This window comes from Saccostrea cucullata, unplaced genomic scaffold (genome assembly GCF_032062105.1).
Source record: "Saccostrea cucullata isolate Sc308-1 unplaced genomic scaffold, CSIRO_AGI_Scuc_v1 ctg325, whole genome shotgun sequence".
Classification (NCBI taxonomy): Eukaryota; Metazoa; Mollusca; class Bivalvia; order Ostreida; family Ostreidae; genus Saccostrea; species Saccostrea cuccullata.
This window is the reverse complement of record NW_026923278.1, coordinates 144,470-164,922: the sequence shown is the minus strand read 5'-3', so window position 1 is coordinate 164,922 and position 20,453 is coordinate 144,470. Positions and strand designations below refer to the sequence as shown.

Below are 20,453 nucleotides of genomic sequence, written 5' to 3'. Positions count from 1 at the left end.
TTCTTTATGAGGCAATCAATTTATTTGTCTGAACAATAACATTCAAAGGAAAGAATGTGCATTCAAGAAAGTCATATTTTTTTCAATTATCTGAGTAACTTGACAAACCCAGCACCACTAAAGGTAAAGAGAAAATGAAAAACAAGAAGGGAAATGTATAAAATAAAATATGAACACAGCTATATGAATGGAATTTCAAAATCAAAAAAATGTCTTTTACCCTTGCAAAACCTCTTCTATAACCTATCTTTAAAAGTCAACAAATATGTTCTGTAGTTTTGAAGTTGTATTTAAAAAAAATAATTCACACAATTATATGGCAGTATTCTACAAAAAGGTGTTATCTTTTTTATCTTTAAGATCTATACGTACTGAGTTTAAAGTATTAGCAATAAAACTGAATAATACATTTTACACAGATTGACAGAGCTGACAATAAGAAAGAATAAACATGTTCATACAAAAGTAGGTTAAAAAATGATCAACAGAAAACAATTATTCTTTAAACATATAAAGTATAATGCTGATTTATGCATTGTGCCCCTTCATATTGGTCAGTTTAAAAATATGATATAATGAAACAGGTAATAATATGCATTGCACTGAGATAAGAAAGATTTAATCTTAGGACACAGACAAACATGACATAAAAATATTAGGAGTAGATAGTAAATATACAATCTACAATAAAAATGAATTACTATAAAAGATCTGACATGATGAGAAATAATAAAAATAATAACAATTTTAAGGGATTTAAATTTTAACAATGTTCACAACCATGTATGGACTAAACAAAGTCTTTCAGACAGTGGGTGTTTTTGGTGTATCACAGTCAGCAGCTGGATTGTTTGTTTGTCTGTTATTTTTTCACAACCTGATTCTAAATGAACTGTAAGACAGAAAATTGAGATACAACAAATTATTATCCAACTTGCCAATTTTTCAAACCTCTTATATACATGCATGTAAATTTATTTATGTCAAATGAACGTTTGACATGAATGTTCAAATTTAATTTACTCAAATGGAAAGAGACTTCTCATAATCATAGACACAAATAAATCTTACTTAATGAAATCAGGAGCCTTTGAGATGACATGTTCAAATTCAGCAAACGAGAGGGAATCGTCATCATCCAAATCAGCCTCCTCCAAAATCTGAAGAAGAAAACAAATTTCATCTCAAACTGTAACTCAAATAATCTACAGACAGCAGGTGTTTAGTCAAAAGCAAAAAAGAAAAGGGGGGGACTTGCATTTTGGATAAGTTGTTCCATTTCTTCATCAGTCAATTTCTGCTCTCCTGTTAGTCTGTTAATTACCTCCCTTAAGTCTTTGCCACTGATGACCTCATCTTCATCAAAGTCTTTAAAAAAAGAGAGAGTTATTAGAACAGAAAATGTTGAAAATGGATTAAGGAAGGGAGAGCACTGTGATTCTGAGATAATTTCCAACTGAACAGATGTAGCAAATTTTATTTTAAAATTAAATGATGTAATTATTTCATAAAATTTCAAACACAAACAAAGGTGTTCCCACCATATATCCTGAAAGCATATTCCACTTTGACATTTTTGGGTGCATTATCACTGAACACTGACATCATGTCAAGGAAATCCTCAAAAGTCATACTTCCATCTCCCGAGGATGAAAAGACAGTGGTAATTCTGTCATTAAATGGGTTAACCTGCAAACAGAGAATTTACGTAGAAACTAGTATCATAATACCACAACTCACATATACATGTACATCAATATGTAACATTTTATTTAATAATTAAGTTGGTCTGATACTAAACTGAAAAGCCCTTTCCCCTCTAATCAAATTTTATGTCTTTCAACAGTTCTGACTCCAGAATCGCAATACAGTTGCCTTCAAAATGATTAATTATCAATGAATTTGTTTCTAAATTTGCATATAACAATTTTGTGAAGCAATTAATTCTGAAATAAATTTCATGTTTTGTCTGCTTGACTTCTGCAATATTTTATTACCACATTAAGATTTTGATTTAATTTAATAAAGATACTTCATGAACCCAAGGCCAGATATTGATGCTATACAATAAGTTTTTTTCTTCTCATGTACCAATATAGATTTAATACCATTAATTCTGGAAGGTTAAGGATGGTTTCCCTGGAAAGCTTGGCATTTTTATTACTGCTTACTCTGGTTTGATCAAGGTCCTGGAATCTTTTGAATACACTACAAGTACAAGAAAATCACATGTATTAATTAAAATACCTTGTTAATTTCATTTTTCCCCACATCCTTATGTATATTCCTGGTATTTTAACAATTTTTATCCTATGTCTTTCAATTTGATGAATATGAATAAACTTTAATCAGTTTACATACTGCAATATTTCTTTCTTTGTAAAGTATGTCAGCTCCTGTAAAATGAATAATAATGAAAATATTTAATACTTTGCATATACATACATATGTTTAATCATATAATGCTACAGTAGTAGTACAGGAATTTTGAAAATATATGCTAGAAATGTTAAAAAACCTTATATTCATATCTTTTAAATAAAAAGTCACATAAACATATATCTTTTCAAGTATTTCCCAATTTTTAAAAAATGCTTTTAAAAGACTTAAATGAAGGAAGTGCTATCAAATTATATTGCAAAATTTCCTTTATAATATAAACATAATCGTCTCTAAAGAGAATAATGTCAAATTCATTTTTTCAAATTGGGTAAAAAAAGCAACAAAATAAGTAAAATATCATAAATGGCATAAAGCTTACAATGTTCTTTCAAGTCAATTGTAAATTTGTAAGGGAAAAGTTCTAAAAATAGAATCAGAAGGTCAAGCACATCATGAGTTTTTTTCATTTTCAGAAGTATTTATATTTTCCGATCATTTAGGATCTTAAAGAAATATTCAAATTGCACATTAGTAAAATCAATAGAATACCTGATAGTCAGTAAGTTCTTGTTCAGTGAAGACACTCTGTGATCCTCCCATATTATATATCAAAATTCACACAAAAACAACAGCAGTTCTGTTTTGTTCTGTTTTGCTTCCTGTTTCGATGGAATGTTAAATGTGTACCCGAGCCCGATGGAAAAACTTAAGGTGAACTTGATTACAAATATACGGATACGCCTAAACTTATTTTTAAGATAGATAGTTAAAAACTAAGAAAATGGAATTTTTTTGAAATTCGTCGTCTAAATCTTTATTTCTAATTTACAACTGGGCTCAAATTGATACCATTATGGTTCAAATTAAATCACCAAAAATATACGAAACTAAAAGCGAGCTGAACTGAACGCATCATTTAATATTTACATGACGTTTAGTCAGAAAGGAGTGAAGAAAACACAAAATGTTTGCACAGATTTCACAGGGACAAACAGGTAAATCTTCTGCTAGTTTTATTACCACACATTTTTGTAGCCAATTGTTTTCTCAGAACAAATAGCCAAATTGTCTATTGGGCGAGTATGACCAGTGACAATGGCATGATGACCAGTCCACTGACGGTTAACTTTCATTATGTGTTAAAATGATGATGAGGGTCCTAGTAAGAATATAAGTCATTTTGAAAAAAAAAATCATTTTGATTCTCTCAAAGATAGTTTAAAAAGCATACATAATTTATTTTCCTGGTTACCTCTGAAACAATATTATTATTTTATTTTTATTGCACAATGACAGGAGTCTTGTTCATTGATAGAATATGTTTTCTGAACAATCATTTTTGTTTTCTTTTTCAAACCGCATAATACAATTGAGGATATTCTTTTTAGTCGAGAAATGGACAGGTTTTCGCTTACATCTATAGGCTAAAGCCTGCATGTCCATTTCTCTAAAGAGAGTAGATTGAGGGGTGAATGCTGTTAAAATGTAGACAACAGTTCTCCTACATTTTGTTGCTTCAGTTCTACTGCACTAGTATTCCTATTGTAATGGTTTGGGCCATGGGTATTGTCCTTGGTAGATCAGTCGATAGAGCACATGACTAGTGATGCAGGGGTCCCAGGCTCAATTTCCGAACCAGCCATGCATTTTCTCCTTTCCTGTTACACTATTATGAAGATATAATAAGACAAACAAAAAAGTCTTCCCTCACTCACTGGTATAGGGTGACTGTTTATTGACTTTAAATTTAGATGTACAGAGATAATTTTTCTTTCTTTTGTTCTTTTTCTCTAGATTCCAATAATCCAGTTCTGTATGAGGTAAGATCGATTGTGAAAACCTTGTATTATGGTTATAATTTTTAAAATAACAGTTAGGCCAGCCCTTCATAATCATGATCACTCTTTAATAATGAATTTAATGATAGGGCTGGGTATTGGCCCGAGATTTCGTATTGCGATATATTGCGATATCTTGAACTGTATTGCGATATGTATTGCAATATTTTCAACGTAATAAAAGTGGCATTTTATCACTATATTTACTTTAATTTACACGCAGAATGCACATAACTAAGATAAATAACAAACACGGAAAAAAATCTTGTTGATTTTTATTTAAGTTATGCTCTGAAATGTTCCCACAAAACAACTTCTGTCTTAATGTTTGGCTTAATAACAAACATTCATAAGTCCATTTTTATATTTAATGACAAAATTCCTTAATCTAAGCATATTGCCAATATATCGATATTACAAAATTGTATTGCGATACGATATTTTTTGTCATTGTATTGCAATATATTGAAATATCGGTATTATTGCCCAGCCCTATTTAATGAAATAGTTTCTAATGATTTAAACTACTTTAAGAATTTCTTTTTCTTTGATTTTTTAAAACAATTTAATGTGAATTTTATAAAATTCCTTTGTTATGAAATTGTCCAATGTTTTATTAAAACATACATGAATTAGGATGTATGTAAATATTATTGATTTTACAGGAAGTAAAACTGTCCAAGTCAGCCAGGGAAAGAGAAAAGTAAGTTTCACCGTTTGTTTGAAGTTCAAATGTTCATTCAGTAAATTATGTGATTTCGATAACAAAGGGAGAAAAGAAAAGAGGAGAGGTGTCATGGGGATTTGTTTTACAGGAAAATGCTTAAATCTCAGTGTAAAATTTTAAAATGTGTTTCAGGTATGATAACATGGCAGAGCTTTATGCAGTCATTAACACACTGCAGAGTTTAGAGAAGGCTTACATTAAAGATGCCGTTCAACCCAAAGAGTAAGTAAACACTCGCAGACATAAAAAATTCATATCAAAACTCTGCATTCTGATAATGTGTATCAGGATCACATTCTATAACTGAACAAAAGGCTTCAGTATTTCCAAAGAAACATGAATATTCATGTAGAATACAAGATGGCTGTTGCAAAAATTACAAAGCATTTTACATAGATTGCACTGGAGTTATAACTTGTATGTAATGTGGACAATATCTCTAGTATGGTAGCTCCTTTGAAAACTTTGAAAACCATGCAAGATTTAACTGCTTTTTTATCAAGAGTGAGTAATAGATGATTTATCATAAAAGCATATGTACAAAATTAAAAAAGAGTTTGAAAATCATGCAAGATTTAACTGCTTTTTTATCAAGAGTGAGTAATAGATGATTTATCATAAAAGCATATGTACAAAATTAAAAAAGAGGTTGCAGGAAAGATTTAAAGTCAGTACCCTGTACTTGATGCCATCAAAGTGAATGCAAAACCATTATTATACCCCCCGCAAACGAAGTTTGGGGGGGTATATAGGAATCACCTTGTCCGTCTGTCCGCCTGTCTATCTGTCTCTCTGTCCGTCTGTCTATGCAAACATGTCCAGTCCATATCTTTCTTACGGAGGAACATTAGAATCTACTACTCCACACAAAGATTGCCTATGACGCAAGGGTGTATCATGACCTTGACCCAAGGTCATTTGGGGAAGTTTAAGGTCACTAGAAGAAAAATTTCATAATTCCTGTCTGGTCCATATCTTTCTTATGGATAAACTTGGTAGGTTCTCATTTCACACAAAGATTGCCCATGACCCAAGGGTGTGTCATGACCTTGACCCAAGGTCATTTGGGGAAGTTCAAGGTCATTGGAAGAAAAATTTCATAATTCGTGTCCGGTCCATATCTTTCTTATGGATAAACTTGGTAGGTTCTCATTTCACACAAAGATTGCCCATGACATAAGGGTATGTCCTGACCTTGAACCAAGGTCATTTGGGGAAGTTCAAGGTCACTGGAAGAAAAATTTCATAATTTGTGTCCGGTCCATATCTTTCTTATGGATAAACTTGGTAGGTTCTCATTTCACACAAAGATTGCCAATGACCAAAGGGTGTGTCATGATCTTGACCCAAGGTCAATTTTGGGAAGTTCAAGGTCACTGGAAGAAAAATTTCATAATTTGTGTCCGGTCCATATCTTTCTTATGAATAAACTTGGTAGGTTCTCATTTCACACAAAGATTGCCAATGACCTAAGGGTGTGTCATGATCTTGACCCAAGGTCATTTGGGGAAGTTCAAGGTCACTTGAGGAAAAATTTCATAATTTGTGTCAGGTCCATATCTTTCTTATGGATAAACTTCGTAGGTTCTCATTTCACACAAAGATTGCCCATGACCCAAGGGTGTGTCATGACCTTGACCCAAGGTCATCTGTGCAAGTTCAGGGTGGCTGAAAGAAAAATTGTATGATCCATGTTTGATGCATATCTTTATTATCAAAAAACTTACCTCTGAAAAACCCAGCGTGGGGTATTTTGTCCCGTTTGGACAGTTCTAGTTTTTTTTGATGTCAATATAATTTAAAAATGTATAAAACTGTTTTAATTTTAGATATACAGCTGCTTGCTCAAAACTGCTGGTGCAATTTAAGGCTGCATTCAAACTTGTTCAGGGGGACTTCCAAACAGTGGAACAGTTCATGAAGAAATACAGGGTAATGCACATCATGAAAAGGTCACTTCAAAGACATGAATATTAAGAATGGAGAATTTGATAAAGAGAAGAATTACAATGTCTAATAAATGCAATTGTTGATTTCCAGTTGGATTGTCCAGCTGCTCTCGAGAGAATTAAGGAGGATCGACCAATCACAATCAAGGATGGTATTAGTCAAGGAAACACTAGTAAAGCAATTGCAGACATTGTATCTGTAAGTGTCTTAAAAAAATACTACATGTATATTTAAAAAAAAATAAACAAAATTTTGTGCCATGTTAAAATCTTCTATCTCTTGTTCAGACCTCAAGGGGGACAACTTTACATATTACATTTTTCTTTTTTCAGCTATTTATTACTGTAATGGACACCTTAAGATTAGAGATAAGAGCTATGGATAGGGTAAGAATTTTATTTTTCATTGGTATAATTACTTTGAGTTCCTGAGGGGCATATTTGGAATGCTCTTCGTGGCTCTCTTCTTTAGATAGTTTTGATTCATGGTAGCTCAGTCGGTGGAGCGCTCGCTCCGTGATCAGGAGGTCGTGAGTTCGTATCTCGGCTGTGACTGACCCAGTCGATAAAATGGGTAGTGACTGTTCCTTCGCCATGCGCTCGGCACTTTGAAGTGAAAGTTGCGGGTCCTTCAGATGAGACCTTAAAATCAAGGCCCCATGTCAGCGGCAGGCGTTGGCACGATAAAGATCCCTCACTGCTCAATGGCCCTGAGTGCCGAATAAAGGTCAAAATTTGAAGCCCTTCACCGGCATACGGTGACGTCTCCATATGAGTGAAAAATCCTCGAGAGGGATGTTAAACAATATACAATCAATCAATCAATCTTTAAATAGTTTTGTGCTCTTAAAAAATCTTTAATATTTATTCTTTATTGATAGATTCAACCAGATCTCAAAGAACTAATGGAAACAATGAACAGATTAAGTATTTTACCCAAAGACTTTGAGGGAACTCAGAAAGTTAAGAAATGGTGAGTTTGTCTTTAAACCAACTGATTGTTATTGAGGTCAAGTTCTGTTTTGGACACAATTGAGCAATATTTGACAGAGTTAAGCCCCTTGAACTTGGAAAAAATTCCAATTATTTGCAGTTTCTGTTCATTTTCTTTGCATGTATGTCCAGAGATGGGGATAAGTGTTTCACAAACATCATTTAAAGTAAAGTATAAAGTGAGAGTATTTAGAACCATGAAACTTTCAAAGTAACAGGGTTAAACTTCATGAAAGTTTTAGCAGATTTCAGATTTTTTTCGATACTATTCCTGTTTTAGGTTAGATATATTTGATGAGATGTCAGCGTCTGAAGAACTTGATGACAACCAGGTCCGACAGATTCTGTTTGATTTGGAGGCTGCCTACAATGCCTTTAATCGCATCCTTCATGACCACTGAAAGAGAAAATCAAAACGCAAAGGAAATAAACAATATTGCCAGTGTGACAGTAGGCCCTTGTTATCATATTCTCCAAAACAGGCATGCTTGTTACTGTTTCCATTAACCAGGAGAATTTTTTTTTTGTTAAGTATACTACTGTTCATTGTCATATTTAGTGATAAACAGTAAATGGAAAAGGTAATGGTGAAATTCATTGGAAAATGTTGATTTTCAATGTGTGAACAAATGTAAAAATAGATCATAGATGTAGGTAAGAATTCCAGCAAAAAAAATGTTATTTGATTTACTTAAATTTTGAAAATATAAACTTGTAATACTAGGATTTTAAAAAATTTTCATACTCTGTTTTTTGTGATTCTTTCAAAAATAAGATGGAAATCTAAGTTATGCTTTGAAAAGTGGTAGAAAACAAGGCTTTTGTTCAGTGTTTTCTGTAAGTTCTTTCATTCAGTAAACATGTATCGCTGTGGGCTATTGGAATTTAAGTATGCTTGGTCTTTTTTTTCTGTCAACTTGTGTGCTGTAAAGCACTTGAATACATCCATACTACATCACCAATATAAATGTTCTCTATACTTTACTCTTATAGTATGTTTATTCTTTAAGTCAAGCACTTGTATTTTAACTAATAAATTCTGAAAAAATCTTCAATGGACCACAATATCAGTACACAAGAAATGCTGTAGTAAAATTACTTCTTTTCCCCATTACATGAGAGTTGTGCCTATGTGAGTTTTTAAACATTGTGTGTTGTTTTAAACAGATCTGATGTTTTTTCTTCCATTTTGTCTTATCCATAACTATGACAAGAAGTGAGAATTTTAATGGCTTGCACTGTTCTTCATGGTCACTTTGACCATTTAAATATCTGGAACAGTATGAATATACATGTACATGTATTAACTTTGAACAGTTTTTGTGTTTGAAACTCATCATTAAAATTATGCTTCTCTTAACAAGTAAATCTTGTGCATGAAATTCCTGGAGTGCTTTTCATTATATTGGGCTATATTTATCATTAGAAAAGTTTGAGAATGGTAAGATTGCTCTTTGAACATGTTCATTTGTGTGTATATTCTTCAACATACTGTATTGCTTAATTTTTTTAAAATTATTTTTTTTTTGTTATGCATACAATGTATCATTGTTGTCTTAAAACACTGTAATGCACAACATTGCAGTAAAGGAATTAAACTTTCTCTTCTTTGACAACCACAAAATACATATTTTTAAAACTTTTTTTCCTGCTACTCTTGCCTGGTAAATGATTTTAATTTACATCTATGACAAAGAAATTAAGTAGTATTTATCATGATTTACTCCACACTGTTAAAGGAATGAACTTTTAGAGAACTGGTCTAGAATCAAGAAATAGGAGCCAGATTGTAGTACCCTTGTATAGTCTCGGCTAATACAGTACTGTTCTGAGACTAATCTTGTAGATAAAGTATCTGTACTTCTTGTAATCTGTGATACTGAGAGATGATGTAAAAATACGTTGTACAGTGTACTATTTGATCCGGGAAGGGTCAGAATATTGTAAATAAATAAACAATAAAATATTAATATTGTATTTCTAGCTTTATTTCTTATTTGTAACAAAAGCTAATAAAAAAATAATCTGTTTAAAAGGTGGAATGCATTGACATTTACAGTTGAAATAATTGGAGCATGGAAGTGGGGCAGTATGTACCATATCTGAACACAGAGAATTAAAGCAGCTCACAATTTTTTTTTCTCTGAGCAATTATACATTTGAAATAAATTATTTTCGGTTCAATCCATGCTATACAGAATATTTAAAGGTACTTGGGGAATGAAAATTGATTGAGGAAGAGGCATCTACATTGCACAAAAATTTAACAATTGTAAACTGTACATAAAATATGTATATGAAATGTTTGAAAATACAAATTGAGCTATAATCACAGCAAGTTAAGAGATAAAACCACTGGTGGTGCTGAGCTGTTTCTATTACACTAATGTATTCATCACTCAAATATAAAAAAAAAAATGATTTAAAGAAAAGATAACATAAAATCATAATTTAAGTACAGCATTATGCATAAAATATGAAAAACCTTGTTCACATTTCTTTAACATTGCACTTAAATCTTATTAAATCAATGCATATACATGATTGTGAAAGTGTTTTCAATAAGTCTGTCATTGTTCTTTGCTAGTACATGATGTACGATACATGTATACTTGTACACATAGTATAAGAATTTTGATTAAAACAATGAAATATGTGTTACAATTATATAAACTATATGTGTATTAAAATCAAATGGGGAAAAAAAAGATGCTAAACAAAGCACTTGTATAATGCGTGACTAGAGAATAAAAAGTGACAATATTAAAAATATCTTTGGACGTTAAACGCCAACAGATTTCTATGTTTGATCACTCTGATTAATGTAGTAGCAAGAACAAATTCTAGAATGGATTTCTTTTTTAGAAGTAATACAACTGCATGGGGAGACATGTCTAATTAGATTGTCACTGTAAGATTTCCTCTTAACAAATACTGACTCCCAATATCTGAACATGTTTTAAAGATGTTAAACATAAATATACAGCAATAATTCATTTGTCTTTATAAATGCATCAACCGTCTCATGACTTTTACTTACAAAAACAACTGTGAAACATAGTATAGGGATATAATGCATACAATAAATATCAGTTGATATACATGTTTACATTAATGAGTGAATGTAAGTTTTATATAGGTATACATGTATAGTGTTAAGTACAAGACAAATGGAGAATGGGTCAAGAGCCAGTCTCCACCTTCCCCAGTGTCTAAATATCTGGTATACATCAACCTTGATTTATGGAGACTTTACATTGCACCAATTAGAGACAGGAGATTTCTGTTAAGTTAAATGTACCAGCTTGGCAGGCTGCAGAGAAAAAAATTCTATGTCTTCTCTGCTTGAGAATTTTCTGTTTTAATATATTGACATTTCCCTTTCTTTGGAGAAAAATGTACAAAAAAAATAATCACAGTCAATTTTTGTAGCAGCTTGTCCATGATGAGTTCACTTTACACTGCCTCATACAACTCTGTAAAATAAATTTAAAAAGGAGGATTACAAATACACAATTAAGAGTCAGTTAGTCAACAGGAGGCCCAAGGGTCTTAGCAGTCACCTAGCTATCATATGTTACAATACTGTAAAGGATCCAGAGAATGGCAGATTGATTTGATCTACACTACCCCAGGATGCTTCCTCATAAAGATCAGCTTTTCTGGCCCAGTTGTTCTTAAGAACAAGTTTTTTAAAATGAATTTTTTTATATATTGCAATGTAAAATTTGAATTCCCTGTAGTGGCCCTGTCCAACCCTCAGGGGTCGTGAATTGAATAATTAAAAAATCTACACTACCCCAGAATAATTCCACATAACTTTGAATCTACACTACCCCAGGATGCTTCCACATAACATTTAACTTTTCTTTCCAAGTGGTTCTAAAGAAAAAGATTTTTTAATGACCCCACCCTATTTTTGTCTTTTCTTGATTATCTCCTCTTTTAAGGGGACTTGGACCTTCAATTTAAGAATTTAAACTTCCCTTCACCCAAGGATGCATTGTGCTTACCTTGGTTGAAATTGGCCCAGTGGTTCTTGAGAAGAAGTTGAAAATGTGAAAAGTCTACAGACGGACGACGGACAACAGTTGATCAGAAAAGCTCACTTGAGCTTTCAGCTCAGGTGAGCTAAAAACTTAATAAAAATCAGTAAATGTGAAATTAAAATTAGAGACGTACCATCTGGTTCCCCAATCTCTGCATCAGCGTACTCCTCCTGGTCATCCATTAGTAACCTACAACAGACCATTGATACAGTAATGTAGCTTTATAAATCCAACTACAGGCTGGACCTGAATTTGTGTGTGGAAATGTGTACAGCTTGGATACTTATCACTTCTACTAGATTTTTAACTATGATCTTCAATTACATGTATATATGTACATGTAGTCTTCATTTTTTATATATGGTTTCTTTTGAAAGACAAAAACAAAAGAAGTGTAAAAGTGCAATTGAATAACTTTGTACAGGAAAATTTTGTAAATTGAACTCTCCTATTTTATAAAGCTAGGAAAAAGTAGCAGGAAAATAAATGTGTGCATGTCCACATTGGTGAATGTGTGCTTTGGGGGAAAAAATGGGTTCAAGGAGGCACATAAAAGTGACATTTCAGCCGGGAAAAATAACTCTTAACTCTCCATATTTACAATTGCTATATTTTATTACTAAGCCAAATTGGAATTGATTTGAATACCATTTTCATGTATACTCACGCATAGAAATATAAACAGAGAAACTTGCACTAAAGTGATGTCACAGTGAGGCTACAGAGACGTAAATGAAAATGTAACAATTTATGGTGCTTTCAAAGATTTTAAAATGTAAATATATTTAAGAATGTTTTTAAGTTTTGTGTGGGCTACTGATGTGTAAATCATACAGACTTGTAACGTACCAGTAATTATATTTTTCATTGAAATCTACTCTACAAAGGCAACAAAAATTATTAAAGTGTTAAAATTTCTACAAACCATCAATAAATGTCTGAATAGGGAAGTACTTACTCAGGAGGAGGGGGAGGAAGAGACATACTGTTCATATAATCACCAGCCATTACCTGAAAGTACAAAACATTAAAGACCTTTTAAAAAATCTGTATATTAACTTCTATGATGACATTGACTTGCAGAGCAATCAAGAAGAAATCAAGGTACACTCAATACTTTACAGTACTATGCAGCTACTTTACTTATAAATGAAATGTTTTATTTTAATAAATTTATGTCTATAAATATGAATATTTGAAAATCAAGGCAATATGCATATCCTAAAAGCAGGTGCATTTCCCATACCAATTAAACCAAAAAAAAAAATATGAAAAATACCCTGCAACAGATCTCAGATCCATGCTTAAAAAGTATACACAACATGAAGTCAACCATACAGAGGGATTTTTGCCCCTTTGATTACAGTCAGGTATCTTTTAGTTTGCCATAATAATAGTTCATTAACTTTGTAGAATGGACCATAGTAGTTAGCAAATAATTTGAACTAACAGTAACAGTCAGTAGTTCCAAAATTCAAAATTATATTATAAATTTACATGGTCTAGAATTTACTCCATATAGAGAGTATCATATTTCCATGAGTTGTCTTGAATACTGGTATAAACATGTTTATGTACTTTGAATAAATAGGTCTGTCTACTGAAAGCATTTAATTAAATATACAGTGTGTACTTATTTGAAGATTAATTTATATTTTAATTGGATGACTTTAGATACTGTAGATCACTTAATTTTTGCGAAACCTTATTTTCGCGAGAAAGTCAATGACGCTTTATTAGCGAGACAAAATTTTCACGAATTGTGGTAAATGCTCTATATAATCTTAAGGAATTCTAGTATACCCGAGAATGAAATTTTCGCGAGCATACCGGCTCACTTAATTACGCGAAAATAAAGTTCTCGTGAAAAAAAAGTGACTTACAGTATTTAGTATTTTTAAAAATCAACTTTCTTTTGCATATTACTAATTTGCACATTTTTTTCCAGGACAAGAAGATAGAAAATGTTAACACCACAAACAAACACACTAATAAATATTTTGAAGTAAAGGATGGGTTTGAATATAGAAATGTTGAAAGAAAGAATATATTTCTATATGTTCCCAAAGGCAAAAGTATATATAGTCAAATCTTGCTGTCTCAAACTCATTGAGACCATGAAAAAACTTTGAGATATCGAAGGATTCGAGATATCTAAGATAAAATACCTAAGAAATACTAAAGATACATTAAAATCACATTGACATATCCAGGGGATTTGAGATATAGGTGCTTGAGATCCCAAAGCTACAAATGTTTGTTGGTTACAGAACTATATTTCTATTTTCGGACTGTTCATTTTCAATTGAAACTACCCAAAATTCTTCAATCAAATCAGCTAAACACTGGCCAAGCTTAAAAACATTTCAAAAATTTTACAGGTTCTCTATTTCCATTAAGATTGAGTGAAGTATGATATCATAATTCACAGAATTGTTCATTCTTCTTTATGCACATGTGAGTCAAAAAAGCTTCAAAATAAATACAGTGTATACAAGAATTTAGAGTAAAGAGCATAATTAGATTGTATTTCTGCTTTTACTTAAAACAGAATAATATATAACTTAGTATTTAAGTTCTATAGAGTTACAGCCACAGAAAAGAAGCGACTAATTAAAAAGGGGTATAACAACCTAAATTTAAGACAGAAAAAGTAAAAGCGAAAATGCAAATTCCAAAGAGATACATGTATATGCAGCTTTACCGCCAAGCTCACTTAAGCAGAGAAGCTCACAGCTTTACTGCTAAGCTCACTTAAGCAGAGAAGCTCACAGCTTTACTGCTAAGCTCACTTAAGTAGAGAAGCTCGCAGCTTTACTGCTAAGCTCACTTAAGCAGAGAAGCTCACAGCTTTACTGCTAAGCTCACTTAAGTAGAGAAGCTCACAGCTTTACTGCTAAGCTCACTTAGGCAGAGAAGCTAGCCATTTTACTGATAAGCTCCCTTGAGCAGATAGAAAGTATTCGTCAAGAAGAACAGATACATGCAGTGAGTCTTACCTCCTATAGTCACAGAGAACATGCAGGTAAAATAGAGAATTATCATTAATTAATTAACATTATTACAGTACATGCTTTGAATTAAAAATAATAAACTGCAGCACATATTTATCTTAATATTTTTCTTAATCAATTATTGCATGCTTGCGGTTAGCTGGTGTGTTCATGCTTTTAAATAAAAACATATCCATTCATATTGCCACTGATGCAAAGACAAAAAAGTTGTCCTATGACTTAAATGGGACAATTAACCCCCCAAAACACTTCATCCTCTCAGCATGGTAAGAAAAACATTGCATATATTAACAAAGTGAATTTAGTACCCTTGCAACATCACATAACCTTAATGTAAATAAAATGTAATTAATCTAAAATTTTATACATTCTCTTTTCTAAAGCAATATCTTTAATTTTCAAATTTTTTAAACTTCAAAACAAGAATTAATAGTCCACATCACAAAACCCAAATTCCCATGATCTTGACCTTAAAATTCCTACAATCATTAATAAATGGCTTTTGCTCAGAGTCAAATCACACCCAAGGTTGCAATCACCAACTATTTTATGTATGAACTTCTGCAATCCCTGCATTGCAATTAAAGACCTAATCAAGTTTTTTTAAGTCCCTGTAACCTTGAACTTGTATAAATGACCTTGTCTCAGGATCATGTTATACATTAAGGTCATAAGCATCTTGTGTACTCATTAAAAGCTTCAATTGTTTCCTCCTATAAAAATCTAAATCCCGGACACAAAGTGAAATATCTAGCTAGACACACAGACAGATGGATATGGTGATCCCTAATACTTTTGTTTGCAGAAGACACTGTAACACAGTAGACTGCATGCAAGAAATAATTCAAGGAAATTTTTCAGCAAGAGGATCATTTAAAAATAACAAGATCAATATTTATCATATATGCAAGAAGTATACCACTGCATATGTATGGCATTTAATTATTTCACCGTTTATCTACGGGTACTCACAGGGTAAAGTAAACAGACTTGCTAGTATAGGTAAGTACTGGATACACAGTATTCAATACAGGTATATCAAGTATGACATCATCAATGTTCATTGTATTTTTTAAACTATATTTTTTCCACATTTGTAAATACAAATATTACTTTTGAATACACCGCATGATTATTGTGGGAAGGAACTAGGTACAAAATTATATATCAGGTATTACTTATGGTAAACTTTCCTCCTTTTAATTTAGTATGATGCCAATATTATGTAGCTTGTTAGATGTACATGTAATTAAAAGCTATAAAATTAAACTATTTTCTCCTATACTCACTCTAACATATAATTGACTGTTAACAAATTTTATATCAGGTCCCATATTATGATCAAGCTCTTCCTGAAATCAAATGTTTCAAATGAAGGTGGTAGTACTGGATTATATTAGAGTAATAAAATGTTCTGCAATTCAAAGTGTCAACTGACAGCTTCAAATTTCTTTTTTACATCAAGCATCATTTGAAATGTGACTAAACTATTATAAAAATCCTAAGTTTCTAGCTCCCTTACTCTGCATGAGCATCTTCTTTCTGGGTATTCTCTTCACTCATTCATTCAACTAATATTTAAGATTTCCTAAAGCTAAATACAACATTTTGAATATCCTCTATCATAATGTTTTTGACACCATTTGTCATAGCAAAGAAAGAAATTGGTTTTCAGACAGTTGCTTGCAAAAATATCATAGGTCATTCCAGATAAGCATTGATGTCTTGCATAGGGTGAAATTTTGCTACCCCCGTTAGTTTTGTTTCCATTTGCACAACACATAGAGCAAGAGAAACTGTACAAAAGGTCTGGTCCTTACTCTGAATTGTAAGCATTTGATCTCATTCAATGTTTAGGATGCTCTACTTACCGATTTAATGAGATTGTTATCCATGATTACATTACTGGACTCCACATATCCAACTGCGAAAAAAACAAAGAAAGGTAAAAATACACCAGAAAAATAACCTCAATTATACAAGTGATATTTTAACACATTCTGATGGCATTCTTTACAATTTATTTTCAACTATCTGTTTCTAATATGATAATTTATATTTACAACATTAATTAAATACAACAAGGGCACCACAAAATGGAGCATCCCCCTCACAAAGAGTATTTCTATAAATCAAGGCAGCTTCAACATCCATCCCAATGTAAATTATTTCATTTCCGTTTCACACAGCACAAACTCACTCACTCGCAAACAAACGCTCTCTCACACACACACACACACACACACACACACACACACACCCAATGGCATTATTATATCCTCTCCAACTCTGTTGCCAGGGGATAAAAAGCAGTGTCTCAATAAATACAAATTCCAGAAAATATGCAACAGTAACATATGATCGTACATGTATTGAGTTACAAACAACAAAACATTTTTGATAAAAAATAAACAGAAAAGGTCACACAAAAAGATTCTAGTACATGTAGCACTTGAAAATCAATCATATTTTCCAAGTTTAAGAAACTGAAAACAGACACAGACTGAAGAGAAATTCTTACTTATACCAGAAGTTTTCAGCTGACAGGAAAAACAAAATGAAGCTGACCTTTGAACCCCATAATGATAAATAAAGTACAACATTTAAAACAACCAATCATGTCATTACATACATACAAGAGTACTTACTCTGGAACTCCCATAGCTATAGCACAATGCAGCAAGAAAAAGAGAACTTCGTAAAAATACCCACTTCTTACAGAACACAAACTTTAAAATAGCATGAATTTCTTAGTTAAATTAGGTCCACATATACCTATTCCTGTGGCCGCTAATTTGACAAGCCATTTTCCCTTAGGGTTGTCCGTTATCCGGATTATCTGAACTCTCATGCCCTTTTTGACCTCCAGACTGTTTTTGCTTCCTTTTTCGTCCTCCATAATGTTACCTTCACCTTGTGGATTGTCAAGGTCAGACCGCTGTATCTAAGGTCAAGATAAAAGGAACACATTTCACTTGCAGCAACTATTGTAGTAAATCATTTCTTTCTAATTTCTTTGATCATGTCTTTGAAAGCTCCTGCAAAGGTCTTTTTTCTTGTAATATTTTCCCATATATGCAACATAACTATTTTCTAGACAAACAGCTGAAAAATATGATCTTTTGAAACCATTAAATGAAATTTATTAATTTGCAGTAACAATTTTTTTTCAAAATAATGCTTTGCACTTGTATCATAAAAAAGAATAATGCTTTCACTTACATTAAACTTTTTCTTGAGTGCTTTCATTTCTTTCTCGAATTTTTTCTTTTCTTCCTCTTGCCGTTTCTTTTCTTCCTTCATTCTTTTCTACAATAAAGGGAATTCAATGTCATTATCCATTACAATAATAGCAGTGTCTTCAATATTATTCTCAAAAAGGTATATTACTTTATTGCAATAGATTCAATATCTCCTCCACCACCTAAGGCCAAATAAAAATATATGTGTTTCCTGTAAGAGGCCACAAAAAAAAAATAATAAGAGTAGGTAGGTGGAGGATAACTTTTTAAAACTTTGCTTTTAATTTTGAAAGCATCAATTAATTATTCAATAAACTTTTTTTGTTATACACACACATATAAATAAACATAGACATAAAAAAAGAGTACGCTTTAGAACATGTAAAAATTATGGTAGATGTTAGAACAAAAATACAATTTAGTGTCAAGATCTGTAAGAAAAAGTAGTAGGGTATGTGGTTAAAAATTAGGGTCAATCTAGGTACAGGAAACACACTCATTTTTTTGTTTTAGCCAATATAAACTCCATCTGATAAACCATCATACAGGCTGAAAGAAGTTTTGTATAATAATGATATTACTTATATATAACTCCGGTTATCTTAATAAAGTCAAACATAGCTGCAGAACTGTAGCTCTCGATCTGCTTGATAAAAATCGGACAGATAAAGCAGAGAGCTACAGATCCATGCATTGTAAAAACCTTCCATTTACACCACCAAATTTTTGACCCTCCTTTCAGGTATATTTCTTGTAGTTTATGCCTTTTTATGCTCTTGGAATGGTATCCGATAATTAATCATATATTTCACTATTGATACAGGTACACTATAAATACATAAAATGTTATAAATGCTACCTGAAGTGAGCAACAAAAAAATTGGTGGCATAAATGGAATGTTTTGACAATGCATGGATCTGTAGCTCTCTGTCCAAATTTTCTCAAGCAGGGAGCTAGAGTTCTGCAGCTAAGTCAAACTGTGTTATCTTGCACTTGACAGGGTTGAGGAAAAACTTCATGATATTTGATTATTTAGAATATTAAGTTTAAAATACATCAATAAAAAGTGGGTTGGGACTTTGAACTCCCTATGAAATATCCATGGTGTTTAAGATAGCAATATTTAAGATACTTATTACAGTTGAACTGTATTTAATATGAACCTGTTCTTCCTTTTTATTTTTTTCTTCCTTCTCCTTTCTCTCTTTCTCCAGTCTCTTCTCTTCTTGTTGCCTTTTCCTTTCTTCTTCCTCTTTTCTGTCCATCTCTCTGTATGATACATCATAATGTACTATAAGGGTAATTCTGAATCATCTAAAGAGCTTCAAGAGCCTTATACAGTTTCTACAGCAGCTTCATGTTTAATACAAGTTTCATGTATAATACAATTTTGTGTAGAGACCTTATTTGTACCTTGCAGTGTAGGAATATATATAATTTTTTCCAAGATTTTGTCATTGAATAATTACTACTTTAACATGATTACTCACAAAAAATCAAGGTACCTTACCAGGCATTTGTGCGAGATACCAGAGGTTGGCATTTCTTATATAATCCTTTGGGAAAAAATACTTAGTTTGCCAAAATTACATTTTTAGTGTTTCAAATTTTTAAAAACCAGTTTAGAAAGTAATAAAGATTTTGTATATTTATCATATATTATAAGATTTACAAAATAGATATTTGGGGATTGTATAATCTAACCTTAAACCATTCTATAATATTTTCATGCAGTATCTCTACTTAAATTACAAAGTATGTAAAGAAGAGGTCCAACTGCCATAATGCTAATCTGTGGGTGTATCACTTATTTATATAATTATTAAAGCTTCTGGTAATTGCTGTGACACACCATTATTGTGAAAAGAGGAAAATACTTATTTTGATATATTCTTCACTAAGAAATTTTGCAATTACATGTAAATGTTTTAGAAAGCTTATATGAAAACACATTTAAAATAAAATTTTATTTATATGAGCTTATCATATCTTTGAAGCATGAAAATTGTTAAACTTTTCTCAAAATTTTCCTGGCTGCATTTCCTTGTCAAGTGTATGTTTATTTGAATGAAAGGTGACTTTTAATAAAACATGTATGTAGTGGATAAGTAATACACCAACCAGTATAATTAAATGCAAGTTTTCTTTTCAATATTCAAAGAAAAGACCAACATAGAAAAAATCTCATAATCTACATTTTCTCAGAAAATGACTTTCTCATTCAAATTACCATCATAAGGTCAAGAAAATGAGGTCTA

The 20,453-nt window shown here is 31.8% G+C and overlaps 3 protein-coding genes across 4 annotated transcripts in view; 1 reads left to right on the top strand and 2 right to left on the bottom strand.

The window, feature by feature from the left end:
• Nucleotides 1-3,078, bottom strand: LOC134263644 (calcium and integrin-binding protein 1-like). The gene is made up of 7 exons (XM_062746022.1): nt 2,932-3,078; nt 2,362-2,396; nt 2,109-2,208; nt 1,542-1,689; nt 1,259-1,368; nt 1,072-1,160; nt 1-892 (listed from the first exon to the last, which is right to left on the bottom strand). The coding sequence occupies exons 1-7, from the start codon at nt 2,980-2,982 to the stop codon at nt 871-873; spliced, it is 555 nt and encodes a 184-aa protein (XP_062602006.1). The 5' UTR covers nt 2,983-3,078; the 3' UTR covers nt 1-870.
• Nucleotides 3,079-3,240: 162 nt separating this feature from the next.
• LOC134263643 (vacuolar protein sorting-associated protein 28 homolog) lies at nt 3,241-9,866 on the top strand. The gene is made up of 9 exons (XM_062746019.1): nt 3,241-3,377; nt 4,177-4,202; nt 4,886-4,923; nt 5,080-5,169; nt 6,777-6,879; nt 6,988-7,095; nt 7,230-7,283; nt 7,778-7,869; nt 8,170-9,866. Exons 1-9 carry the CDS (start codon nt 3,347-3,349, stop codon nt 8,288-8,290), a joined length of 663 nt encoding a protein of 220 aa, XP_062602003.1. The 5' UTR covers nt 3,241-3,346; the 3' UTR covers nt 8,291-9,866.
• LOC134263642 (FYN-binding protein 1-like) overlaps nt 9,856-20,453 on the bottom strand; it is a 30,559-nt gene continuing 19,961 nt past the window's right edge. Inside the window, exons 7-13 of one of the 2 annotated variants that reach the window (XM_062746017.1) lie at nt 19,359-19,464; nt 18,175-18,261; nt 17,728-17,896; nt 16,824-16,876; nt 12,897-12,949; nt 12,072-12,127; nt 9,856-11,365 (exon numbers count right to left, since the gene is read on the bottom strand). In XM_062746017.1, the coding sequence (XP_062602001.1) occupies nt 11,346-11,365; nt 12,072-12,127; nt 12,897-12,949; nt 16,824-16,876; nt 17,728-17,896; nt 18,175-18,261; nt 19,359-19,464 (544 nt within the window). In that variant the 3' untranslated portion in view covers nt 9,856-11,345. Of the gene's footprint in view, nt 11,366-12,071; nt 12,128-12,896; nt 12,950-16,193; nt 16,305-16,823; nt 16,877-17,727; nt 17,897-18,174; nt 18,262-19,358; nt 19,465-20,453 lie in introns of those variants that run through there. The other variant, XM_062746018.1, reaches the window with a different exon arrangement.